This window comes from Vicia villosa, unplaced genomic scaffold (genome assembly GCF_029867415.1).
Source record: "Vicia villosa cultivar HV-30 ecotype Madison, WI unplaced genomic scaffold, Vvil1.0 ctg.004479F_1_1, whole genome shotgun sequence".
NCBI lineage: Eukaryota > Viridiplantae > Streptophyta > Magnoliopsida > Fabales > Fabaceae > Vicia > Vicia villosa.
Window position 1 is genome coordinate 65,729 of NW_026706446.1, and position 12,440 is coordinate 78,168.

General features: G+C 33.7%; 1 protein-coding gene across 2 annotated transcripts; it reads right to left on the minus strand.

Moving 5' to 3' along the window:
- Positions 1 to 5,563: 5,563 nt before the first annotated feature.
- LOC131642097 (uncharacterized) lies at positions 5,564 to 11,990 on the minus strand. Of its 2 annotated transcripts, none has more exons than XM_058912380.1 (11): positions 11,798 to 11,990; positions 11,484 to 11,656; positions 11,330 to 11,371; positions 11,031 to 11,150; positions 10,659 to 10,801; positions 10,431 to 10,581; positions 10,255 to 10,338; positions 9,754 to 9,869; positions 8,314 to 8,372; positions 6,093 to 6,180; positions 5,564 to 5,985 (listed from the first exon to the last, which is right to left on the minus strand). In XM_058912380.1, the coding sequence occupies exons 2-11, from the start codon at positions 11,626 to 11,628 to the stop codon at positions 5,761 to 5,763; spliced, it is 1,173 nt and encodes a 390-aa protein (XP_058768363.1). In that variant the 5' UTR covers positions 11,629 to 11,656; positions 11,798 to 11,990; the 3' UTR covers positions 5,564 to 5,760. The 2 variants fall into 2 exon arrangements, with proteins under 2 accessions (XP_058768363.1, XP_058768362.1); XM_058912379.1 differs by having other exon boundaries at positions 11,484 to 11,680.
- Between the last annotated feature and the right edge of the window lie 450 nt (positions 11,991 to 12,440).

The window sequence follows — 12,440 nt, forward strand, 5'->3', positions numbered from 1 at the left end:
AACTGGTTTGACCTAAAAGTCAACCATAATCAGAGTATAGTCAAAGCCTCCCAAATTTTGGTCAACATCAAGTATGTGAAGCATAACTATCATTTGATCAAGGATTGATCATGATTCCATTAATAGAAACTCATAGATGAACAAATATAAAAAGGTTCAAATTAGGGTTTCTTAGGAGAAAGTCAACACAACTTTGACTGGGCATAACTTTCACATGGAACATCAAAAATGCCCCACTCAAAGCCTATTTTGAAGGAAATTGGATTCCCTACAACTTTGTCTCTCACATGCCAGGGCTAGAAATGCTTCATTTGAGAGGTATGGTGCAAAAGATTACAGGTCATTTTCAGGCATCCTTCAAAACCAGTTTTTTGTCAAAGAGGATATGATCAAGATAAAAGCTCCAAATGAAAAATATGTTCCAAAGTGGCTTGTAGAGGACACTTTGAGGTTTCCAAAAAGTATTAGAACTCCCTCATAGCTTAAAAATTGAGTGAGATATGCTTGATCAAAGTTGGGTGATTTTGGAGGACCAAATGTGAAAAAAGAAGGTTCAAATTGAGAAATTTTGCAAATGGGCCTATGGTTTTATGATACAAACTTGGTCCACAAGCCATTAGCATGCCCAAGACACATGCCACAAAATTAAATATTTTTATTTGATTTAATATGATTTTTATTTCATTTTTTAATGATTTAATTAAAAGGAAAATCAAATATTTTGTTAAAAGGTGCATATTGATCACATTCAATCAGCATTTATGCCAAAAATACAATATATTTTCGTGACAAGTTGATTGGGAAAGGTTAATACAAAATTGGACCAAAATAGAAGGTTTGGATAAAAGATTAAAAACCAATTTTCTCAAAATATCAAGATTGGATTCAAGGGGCTTTTGGAGATTGTTTTTTAACCTAAATGAGTCCTCTATAAGTAGAGGACATTGGACACACGAATGAGGGGGGAGGATTCTGGACAGTGGCATAAGGACAAGAACCAAAAAAATTCTCAAGAAACTCACATTCGATTTTTGCAAATTAGGAGGATTCAAGAAGATTCAAAGGTTGCAGAAGCTTCCTCAAGATACTCTGATTCTATTTGGATCATCACGCGGCCTCAGCAACCCCAGAATAACCTCCAATTGACAAAGGTATGTTGTTCTGAACATTGGATCGATTAGTACAATTTGTGCATCTTCATGCTAAATTGATTGTGTATTATGATTCATGTGGTTATTATAAACGTTTCTGGATCATTATATTGAAGTTTGGGTGGTTGGAACTCGTTTGGCCATTAACGTCCGTTTTTGAGTTTTTAGGGTTTTAATTGGGGGTTTTTGTTATAAGTGAAATTAGAATAAATTGAAGGCATATTCATGTTCGTATGATTGGGACGAGCATATCTGGGGTTGTGCGAAAGATTTATAGGCACCTATGCCCTGTTCGCTATTTTTTGGTATGCAGGCTACGAAACGAATTCGTAGCGAATTCGTAGCTAAATCGTAGCAGAATTTGCAGGCTTTTTCAGGTGTGGTTGGGGACGATGATGAGTTGTCGCCCCATGGTTCGCTGGTTTAAAAATCCGCGCGCTTTCATTATAATTTTATTGTTGTTTTTGTATATAATTAATTGGGGTAATCCCACTAGCACGAAGCGCTTCTGGCTGCGATGGTGAGGGGATCTGTTGAGTACCCAAAGGACCAGGGTTCGATCCCTGGCCTACTCATATTATTTTTCTTGGATTTTCCATTCTGATTCCATGCGCCCTACACCAAGGACCCTACCATATAACCTCACAAATCTAACCCTCCAATCTCCACTCAGCTAGATCCCACGCTCCAGAATTAATACCCATATTATACACCCTCAAATTAACCACACTAAATCCTAACCCTAATAACTAAATTAATTTTAATTAATTTATTTGGTTTATTTAAATCATTTTAAAAAATATTTGTTTATATAATAATAATCTATTTTCATAAATAGGTTAATATATATTATAAAATGTTAAAATTTCAATTTATTGTTCGTGCCGATTAAATCGATTAATCGCTATGGTCAATAATAATTTTAATGTTATGCAATTAATTTCTATTTGATTAAATGGTTTCGACTATCTTATTAGTCGCGATGATTAATCTTTCTATCTTTCTTCTTCCAATTCGTTATGCTTTTTAATCGAATTAATCGATTACGAGGGGTAATGATACAAGTTAATTTATTAAAATTATAAAAAAAAATACCATAATTCGTTATCAGTAATAATCAAATCAATTGATTAAAATTGGTAACGATACAACTTCAAATCTGTTAACTATGGCGATTGAATCTATTGATCGTTGCGGTTAATAGTGCTAAATCAAATCAGGGTTGTACGCCCAAATCTAAAATATTCAAAACACTTCAATTTCAAAATACGGATTTTTATCCTCATTCAAAACTACGATAGGCAACTCAAAAGCCTTCAAATCCTATCAAATCAAATTCTAATCCTAAGGCGTACAACCCTGTCCCCGAACTACGTTGACTCTGATTCTCCCTAAGGAGATACGTAGGCACTTGGCAACAAGGCGAGTCCCCCTCTTCCAAACTCTAATCACGTTCAAATAATTAGCCTTTAACTCTATTTACTGTCTGTCATCTTTCTTTATCTTTTGCCACAAACCTTCATCTTTGCAATGTTAACCTTTAGGAAAGGGTTGAGGGTGCCTAACACCTTCCCTCGACCTGAATATAGTATCTTACCCTGATCTCTATACTGCGTAGGGTTTCCTATTCGCCCTTCAGAATAGGTGGCGACTCTCTTAGTCTTAATTTTTAGGCAGGTTGCTACAAGTGGCATGTACTCTCTTTGCAAATAAGTGTCATGTTTATATTGATGTTCGGTACTTGTGGCTCTTCAATAGCCTAAAGAGTAGCAGTTGGGCTTGGGGAGTAGCTGCAATGACCATAATGTATACGCACTTGGAGTTGCAACTGTCTTTGAGACCAAACAACTTGCTGGTTATTTGAGTCTATTATAGGTATACGAGCATTTCTTAATTATTTAGTTAATTGTTGTTTGTGATATTAATTAATTTTTATTTCTCCAGTGCTAGATATACGAGCATTTCCCTAGCATCTGTGATAGAAGGCTGCAACATGCCCAAGCGGATTCCCCACGGGCGAGGAAATGGAACCAAGCAAGCACATCCAGGAGGTGTTGCAGAGTACAGAAGGAGTTTTGATGCTCTGAGAGTAAATGATGTAACCTGGACACCATACACAACTCACCGAGCCCAACGTGAGTTTGAAGAGCCTCTCCATATTCAGGTCATATGAAGTGGGAGACCTTAGTCGCTAGACACTTGCCTGAGAGTTGTCTGTGACAATATGGTTATGTCCAGGGTATTCCACGACCAGTTTCGGATGCTCCATCTAAGGGCATTGACATATGGTTTTAGAGTAACATCACCAGCTCTGTCTGTAAAAGTAAGGCTAGCGCAGTGAGGGTTAAGCACCTTTCAGAGTGTGAGGATGGTTACTTGCAGTGGTATCTCAGTATATCACACCCTCGCATCATACAAACTATTTTCAGGCCTTCTGATGTTGGGGTGCCTTTTGATGATGGGGTTTCTGAGGCTGAGGTACAAGTTGACGACGTGTCGCCACCACCACCTCCACCAAGCACAAATGACCAGGAGTGTCTGCACATGATCGCGGTTATTATGGATAACCTCTTGGGTTTGGTAAACTCAGATGGTGAGGTTTTTACTGGATTATCTCGGGCAATACACATAGTCCTTGGGGGTTATTTAGTTATTTAATTTGATAGTTGTATTATTTGTAAAGTAAAAATACTTTTTATCACATAATATTTTGGTGATTACATATTTCGATTCAAAGATGAGCATAACTGAAAACAGTACATCAAACATAAAATAAAAATAACGAAACATGAAAATCTAGACACTGCCAAATAATTCTGGACGTTTCAACATCTTGATTATTTCATTGACAGGTCTTGAAATTTGCGCATCAAACTCGATCGGCTCCTTAGTTAGCCTATGGCAAATGATCTCCACATCACCGTCAAATCTTCATCGGTCTTCAACTCAATAAGGTTGTATTTCACCATTCCATTTGTATCAATCAAATCTTCACGAAACTCGATGTTTCACACCCTTTTATTATCGGTATCATGCAACAGTTCATTCAACTTGTTTGTCAAGTTTGCGAGAGATGTGGTGTCATCCAGAAGCTTGAACTCAACATATACATTTGCGCCTTAATAAAAAAAATTGAGGAAAAAGCAATTTGAGATGTTTTTCTCGATAACAGATAACCCTCTATTTATAAAACTTTATATTCATCCTGGACCGCACAATACTGTCGGTGCAATCACGACCCTGCAAAACTGTCGGTAAAATCTTGATCGTTAAAAAATCTTGAGTAAATGCACAACCGAAAATTTCATGGTTATGCTAAATATCTCATAAAAAATGTTAAATTTTGAAATTTTCAGAACTAAATGCAACTTACCGGAACTTTCAATTGAACTATCAAAACTTTTGCGTTATGCCGAAAATTTTGTTCGAACATTTTTTTTTACCAGATGCATTTTTGACATTATAAAAATATTGGGGGTGCCATATGCAAAATTTGGAATGGCGGATTAAATTCTCCTCAAAAAATGTCTAATATCCTACCACTAATATATTTAGCTACCTATCATAAGAAATGAAATTATACTAACATTCAATAAAAAAATCATTAATTTTTTATGTCATTAGTGTAACTTTAAAGTAGATATGTGATTTGACATAATATATTTTATATTGCTGATGTATTTTTTTTTTCTCTAATTCTAAAAACCATTTAAAAGGTATATTATTAGTCTTAACTCAAGAAATACTATCCAGAACATATTCTTCCATACTATTCAACAAACCATGGAGTTCACGATTACTCAAATATAGAAAATAAAATAAAATAAAATGACACTTGACATATTTAAAAACAAAAACATATTTCCAAATTAAATTTGCATTCATTCTTGTCATTGGGAATCAATAAATATTCAGTTGCCCATTGTAAGAAACTAAGAATCATGTTAGTATTGACAAAATCGTCCAATCCAAACAGATTCGTAGTTAAATGTCAAATTACTTATCATTTTAAAAGTTTCAAGTTGCTATTTGTTTTATTGGTTTAGGCAACATGCAACTTGCTATATATTTTAATTTTCAATGACATAATATGCCAATTTTAAAGCATATTGCCCCGCCATTTGACATGTATTTGAACTTTTAAGAGCCATGCGACTCTATCTACGGCTATTTGTCTCCGGTCTTGTCATTTTCTTTCAATTTCTTTATTAGATTGAACTTGTATGCTAATTGACAATAAATACAAAAAAGGAATAAATATTACTCATGGGCTTCTAAATAATGTCAATAGATCTTTGGACCAACAAATATCTTTTAGCGAATTTCTAGTTCCATCTCATCATATATATTTTCAAGTATTTTATGAAAAAACAATTTCACTCTAAGAATCTTTCTAAACACGTCACACACTATTTGGAGGTCTTTCAAAATAACCTTAAAAAATCCAAATCTCTGTTCTAGAATATGTCTAGGTCTTTCAAAATTCAAAAACCTTATACAACAGTGTTTTGCTCCACCACATGTCATAAAATAACAATCTGGCGTTTGTAAAGTATGGCCCACTGTCCTCAAGGACTTATACATGGGGTTGTGCCGAAAAAGGCTTTGCTTAACAGAAATCCTTAACCTCAAAAACACGGGCCGTATGATCTAAAGAAGCCGAGACAAGGTACTCGCGATTAGCAGACAAAGAAAGAGTTTGAATGCCTTCGGTGTGCCCTCTGAACACTTTGACACATTCACCAGACCGACTGTCCCATAATCTCACAGCTCCATCCATAGATCCAGTAGCCACATATGTTGCATCAAGCCATGTCATACATGTTACTCCATACTGCTCACAAAAGAAAATTTTGTTTCATCAGACATAAAAAAACAGATAGTTCATTCAGTTTCTAATGCATAAGAATGTTACTTGCACAATGCAAGATTCCAACAAACCTCGTGCTCACAAGTGCTTCGGGCTAAGGAATACTCCATATCCCAGATGGTCATTTTATCCATGCCTCCAATTAAAGCCCAAGTACCACTGTCATATAGTTTCAAGGAACAAAATTATCGGTGGCTTATATCAAATTAAGAGAACAAGATCCAAATTACATTAAAACAAAAATGCAGTTATTGAAATGTTGAAATAATGTACATGAATGAAATTCAAAGCATGATGGAAAAAATGCATAACTTTCACTTATGCAATCTATTCATATTTAAATTTTAGGTCACTTTGTAGTCTATCAGTCCTTGGTAATGAGATGCAATTACTTTTGATACTTGTGTTATGCAGTAGATGAAGTCACTGACGGTTATATCAAATAAGTTCAATAATATATTGTGATTTACGAGTCAAGATACTTGGTTATGTTTCATATTTATTAATGGGTCCTATCCTAGTATTTTCAAACACTAACAGATGCTGATTTTATGTTGATTGTCACTGAGAACTATTTTTACTTGTTACAGTAAAAATACAATGCTAGACAATTTTTCTTTTCTTATTTATCTCTCCAGTATGTCACTGTCTTTCAAGGCTTGAACAATATTTGAATAAATAAAACTTCAACCAAACACATGCATGATCCATCAAGCGAATAATTTTTATATGGACACAACCATAACACATAGATTACACACAACCAATCATATTTTTTTATTAATTAAAAAATTAAAATAAAATTGTCTCTCTCCTCCATTAAACCAACTACCTCTATGATAGCAATTAAAAACGAAATTAAATTTTTAACAAATGTCAATTTTCTCACTTTTTATTGGTTGTGTCTAAAAATATGGATTTAGGTTCGTATTCATGCAAGTATTTCTCCCATCAAGCATACATGACATGAAAATATGCATATATACATGCGGGTTATGAACAGTTTACTAATCTTATGACAAATTAGGGGTGGCAAAATGGATGGATTGGATGGATATGGATTAGATTGTTAATGGACGGATCAAAACAATCCATTAATCCATTAACAATCCACTAACATAACCTTTAAAAACTCCAATCCAATCCATCCATTAAGGATAAAATCCAATCCAATCCATCTATTAACATCTTTTTAATGGATGGATATCCATCCATCCACTAAACTAATTAAAATATTTTAATTATTTTATAAATTTTAGAAAATCTGTTTTTTTTTAATTTCTTTAAAATAGTTTTTTCTTAACTGCATGTTTTTTTAAATTAATCTTTCAATACACTTTTTATTAATTTTACAATGCACCTTCTTTAATCTCTAAAACATGGATTGATAAAATCTTTTTTTCTGCCCCACTGGCTACTGCTCACAGTTTAAAGGGTCTGGCACATTTAATACTTAGACTTTAAATTGTGCTGTATTGATTAAATTAAAATATCTTGATAATGTTGTTTTTTATTAAATATATTTTTATTTCGATTTGCAAAGAGATTTGTTATAAGAAACTTAAAAATATTTGCTTGTAGTTGAGTTTTTCGGGGTCCATGTTTTAAGTAATTACACTGATTTGTGTTTTGGTATTGATTTAAATATTTTAAACTTAAAATTCTATTGCATGAAATTATAAAAAATAACTTGATATCTTCAGATTTTATATTTTGCAAAACACATGATAAGGTGGCAGATCAAAGATATTTTGTAAAAGTAACAAAATTCAACATTTATATACGGTAATTATATACAAATTATGATGTTTTTTTAAAATGAATTGTGATGTTATTATATTAAAATACTGAACCAGCACCATATGATATAACTCATTTCTCTTCAAAATAAGATTTGGTTTTGTTGCACATTCATCTTCTTATAGGGAATCCAACAAAACAAAAAGTAGTGAATATTTTTCTAATTGATAGTTTTTATAGTTAAATAATAAATATGTATTTTTAAAAAATTCATTAACTTTTTTTTGACAAAAATACATATTTATTATTTAACTATAAAAACTATCAATTAGTTTTAAAACAAAACATTGGATAATCCAATGGATTTTGAACTTTGTTGGATGGATTGGATCCATCCATAACTTTAAATGGATGGATTGGATTCAATCCATTAACTATTCTTTTTTATAATGGATGGATTGGATGGATAATTTAGTGGATGGATTGGATGGATTTTACTCTAATGGATTTCATTGCCACCCCTACGAAAAATTAACTAATCTTAAAACATACCTTGGTGCGAACCCAACACACTCGATGGAACTTGAATGAGAAGGCACACTACTAACAACCTGCCAATAGGATACAATGTTTCTTAGAAATCAGGCAGAAAGCTAAATTTATATTAGAGTTTGACCTAACTCATCCTTACAAAACCGATTTTGTAAGGATGAGTTAGGTCAAACTATAATATGGTATCAGAGCCTATTGATCGGACCATAGGCCGCCCACCGTTAATATCCACGCACCAAGCCCAAAAAAAGAGTGTTGGACGTGAGTGAGTGTGTTAGAAAGATCATAAAATTCCACATTGGTTAGAGATGGAGCATTGAAAGAGTTTATATAGGGTGACACTCCTCACCTTACCAACCGGTTTTGTAAGGATGAATTAGGTCAAACTCTAATAATTTATATGCTCAAACTTCTTACGATTAAAGTTGCAACATTCATAGACAAATGGAACAATTAGCAGAGATAAATGATATAAGTTTGAAGTCTTGGCTAGACTTAGTGGTACTACTCAGGCAAGAGAACATTACCTTAGTAGTAATATTTTCGGGTGAGATACAACCCAGAAACTGTAGGATCTATTACCTAACCAAGGAGCTCATTGTGTTGCTAGGTAACCAAGGAGCTCATAGTGTTGCTAGGTAACCGAGTCACCAAACCAGCCTTTTAATTATTCAACTAACTATCATATAGCTAAGCTTGACATAATATGTCAATTTTAAGCAATATTGGAATAAACAAGCAGGTAACTTCCATTTGTAGAATTGAGAATAATTTAGTCTGACTCTAGCTAGTGAAAATAACATTATTTCAAGAAAGGTACCAAATAAAACCTAAGACATTAGGATACTGACTCTTGTTTCTTATTTGTAAGATAGTTGCTTGTAGTTTGATTGAATCAACCACTAAAATATAAGATTTCATGCTCGACTATTTGCTTATTGAAAGAATTATCTAACAGCTGATAGTGAATGACCAAATGAATATCGGATAGACTCTTGATACAATCTTATGTTTTGGATTTGAGTTTAGCTCATCCTTACAAAACCAACTTGTAAGGTGAAAGATGTCTCTCGCGTATACATATTTTTAAGTAGGAGGAGTGCTAGCAACACTCTCTTAAACACTCACTTCCTTATTTGTTGAAACATGTGTGGGTCCCTCACTTTGAAAATAGGTCCCATATAAAATGGTAGGACCCACACATGTTTTAACCAATAAGAGAGTGAGTGTTTGAGAGAGTGTTGAAAAGAGAGTGTTCTTAGCATTTCTCTTTTTAAGTAATATCTCATCTAATGTGAGTCTCTACAGTCATGTGTACCAAATTTTAGAAACATATTCTCAAAATAGTAAGACATCATACTCAAAAGACAAATACACAAACATATTAGTTGATTATAGAAAATAGCACATTTAATATTCAAATGTAGTGAAAGTACATACTCTTCCGGTAGTGATATTCACAAAATGCACAGATCCATCCTGGGAACCAGTAAGAGCAATAGTTGAAGTTGAATTTATTGCTAAACATGTTATTCCCTCTGTATGGTATGGATGACCTAGAAAAATAAAGGTTTACAAAATAAGACAAATATTTAAATGAAAGTGTTGAAAATATATTCTGTTTTTTGTGTGTAATGCATAGGCATATCATATCATGTAAATAGTGATAGTATCTCTATATTTAATTTTGAAGTTATTTGCTTTGAGCCTATATTAAATTGACCCCCCTGTGTAGTTCAAACACAGAGTTTCACTATATGTCTCTATAAGATCACAGAATTGTATGGCCGGCTTTTTTATAATAAGTTCTCTTGTAAACACTAAAGGTGCATCTGGTGCTCAAAGCTTCTTAAACTTGATATTGTAGTTTTGGGTATTAATAATAATGAAACTAGCTTATAATTCATATACTGGAAGGAAAGACAGTGAAATTCGCATTACCTCGCACAACATGAATGCTTTCTCCAGTTTTTGGGTTCCATATTCTCAAGGTTGCATCATCAGAACCAGTACATATTATTCTCCCTAAGGTACCAAGTAAAAGGAAATAAAAAGGGTAAAAATACAAAATGCGAATCATAATAGTTAAATGAGTCAATCCAAAGATAGATTACTACCATCGGGAGTAAAATCACCACATGTCACACTGCTAGCATGACCATTAAATGACATAAGGAAGGCAAAATTATCCGTATTCCACATCCAAACCGTGGAGGAGTCATCAAAACCAGCAATGAGTACATTTCCTCTTGGATGCCACCTAAGCCACTGAAAAGATTTAACAGCAACTAATTTAAAAACTGCTTGAAGCAGAAAATTCAAGAAAAATAATTTTACAATATTACCTGAACTCCCCCTTCAGGTCCATCAAGTGTGCCTTTCAGATTTCCAGCTACATCCCAGATTTTAACAGTTCCGTCAAAACTTCCTGTTGCCAGAAACTTTCCATCGTGGCTAAACCCTAAACTAGATACAGAATCGGTATGACCTGCATAAAATTAATAGGAAACTCACAAGTCAATTGTCATGACATGCCACACTTATACTAAATAGTAAAAATCCATTCATCAATAGCTTTGTATAACACATATACTACTGGTATGGGTTGGAACACCAAAGGAGTTTCTATGTAGGTGGTCTAGGGTTGGATCTTTGCTACTAACATTCTCACCACCCTCTAACAAACTAACCACTAATATTTGCAAAGAAAAAAATACCATTAAGCTCAGAAGCCCAATCTCCATTGTTGATCTGCCAGAGAAATCCTTTATCATCACCACCTCCTGTTGCCACCAGTGCCGTATCTGTTGGGCTGCAGGCAGCTGAATACAATTCCCCTATACAATAATCCAAGAAAGCATTAAAAATATATTTGAAAAGGAAAACAGAACAAATTTATCCATCTGTTAATAAAGCACTTGATGAAATCTCAGGCTACTTAAAACCCTAAATTTAATTCCAACCAATTAAAGTAGAGCACAAGCAGAAACATAAACAAAAAAAGTAGAAACCTCACCAGTATGACCGGTGAATATGTGATCAGAGTCATCTACCTCCTCTGAAATATTCAATATAACATTACCATCAAATTTTCTTGATTCTAACATTATGGAATGCATAACACAATACAAAAAGTAAATGTTAGTAGCTTTATCGAGTTGAGTTCATACCAATTTCGGAATCAGAGTCCGAATTGGGGTCACTGGCTTCTGGAAGAACTTCATCGTCCAAGGCAACTTCATGGATGATATCAGAGTCATCAAGGAAAACATCATTGTTGTCTTCTTCATCATCATGAGCATGTGAATCACTCATTGTATCGCTATTTGAAAAATTATCAAACCTACAAATTTTCAACTCTATAAACCTGTGTATAAAGTTAGGCAAATTTATTGAATAGCTATTAAACCCTATTTGGAAGAAATCAAAAGTTTTGTAATACTGGAAGTGAAGTGAAAGGGAAAGCAGAAAGAAGAGACCGCACCTGAGAATGAGGAAGACGGAGACGGTGGCGGCGGAGCCGGCGGCGATTAAACCTTAATAGTACTTGTTTTCACAAAAACAAAACAAATTGAACACAAGTTTATATTCAATTGAGATTTTTTATAACTTCATAAAATAGATAGGTATTCAAAAATCTAGAGATTTTAATAAATTAGTATAATAGATTTTGAGAAAAAATTGAGAAATCTTATTACACTTTTCGGGTTCTTAAGCACTATCTATGCTCCTTAAAATTATTCTTATGTTTTCGAAGGTGTATCTCTAAAAACATTTTTTTTATCTAGCGTGAAAACTTTCCATAGATGTATCTATGGAATATGTTCGTAAATTAAAATCGTGGATTAAAACAACATTCGTAGATTAAAATCGATATTACATTGATGATTTCAACAGCAAATTAAATATTACATTTCAATAGCCAGGTGGACGCTTGCACATCTCTAAGATTTGCTCGACCGTTCTTTGCATTGTCGCTACGAACTCGAGCGGGATTTTCTCTTCGAAGTCGTAATACGTTCGCCACATCGCTAAAACATCCTCTCGGTTCTTGAGCTCAAAGTTGTTGTAAACGACGTTCTCTCTGTTGTCAACTGAAGGTGAACAATACTCGAGCTTCACAACAT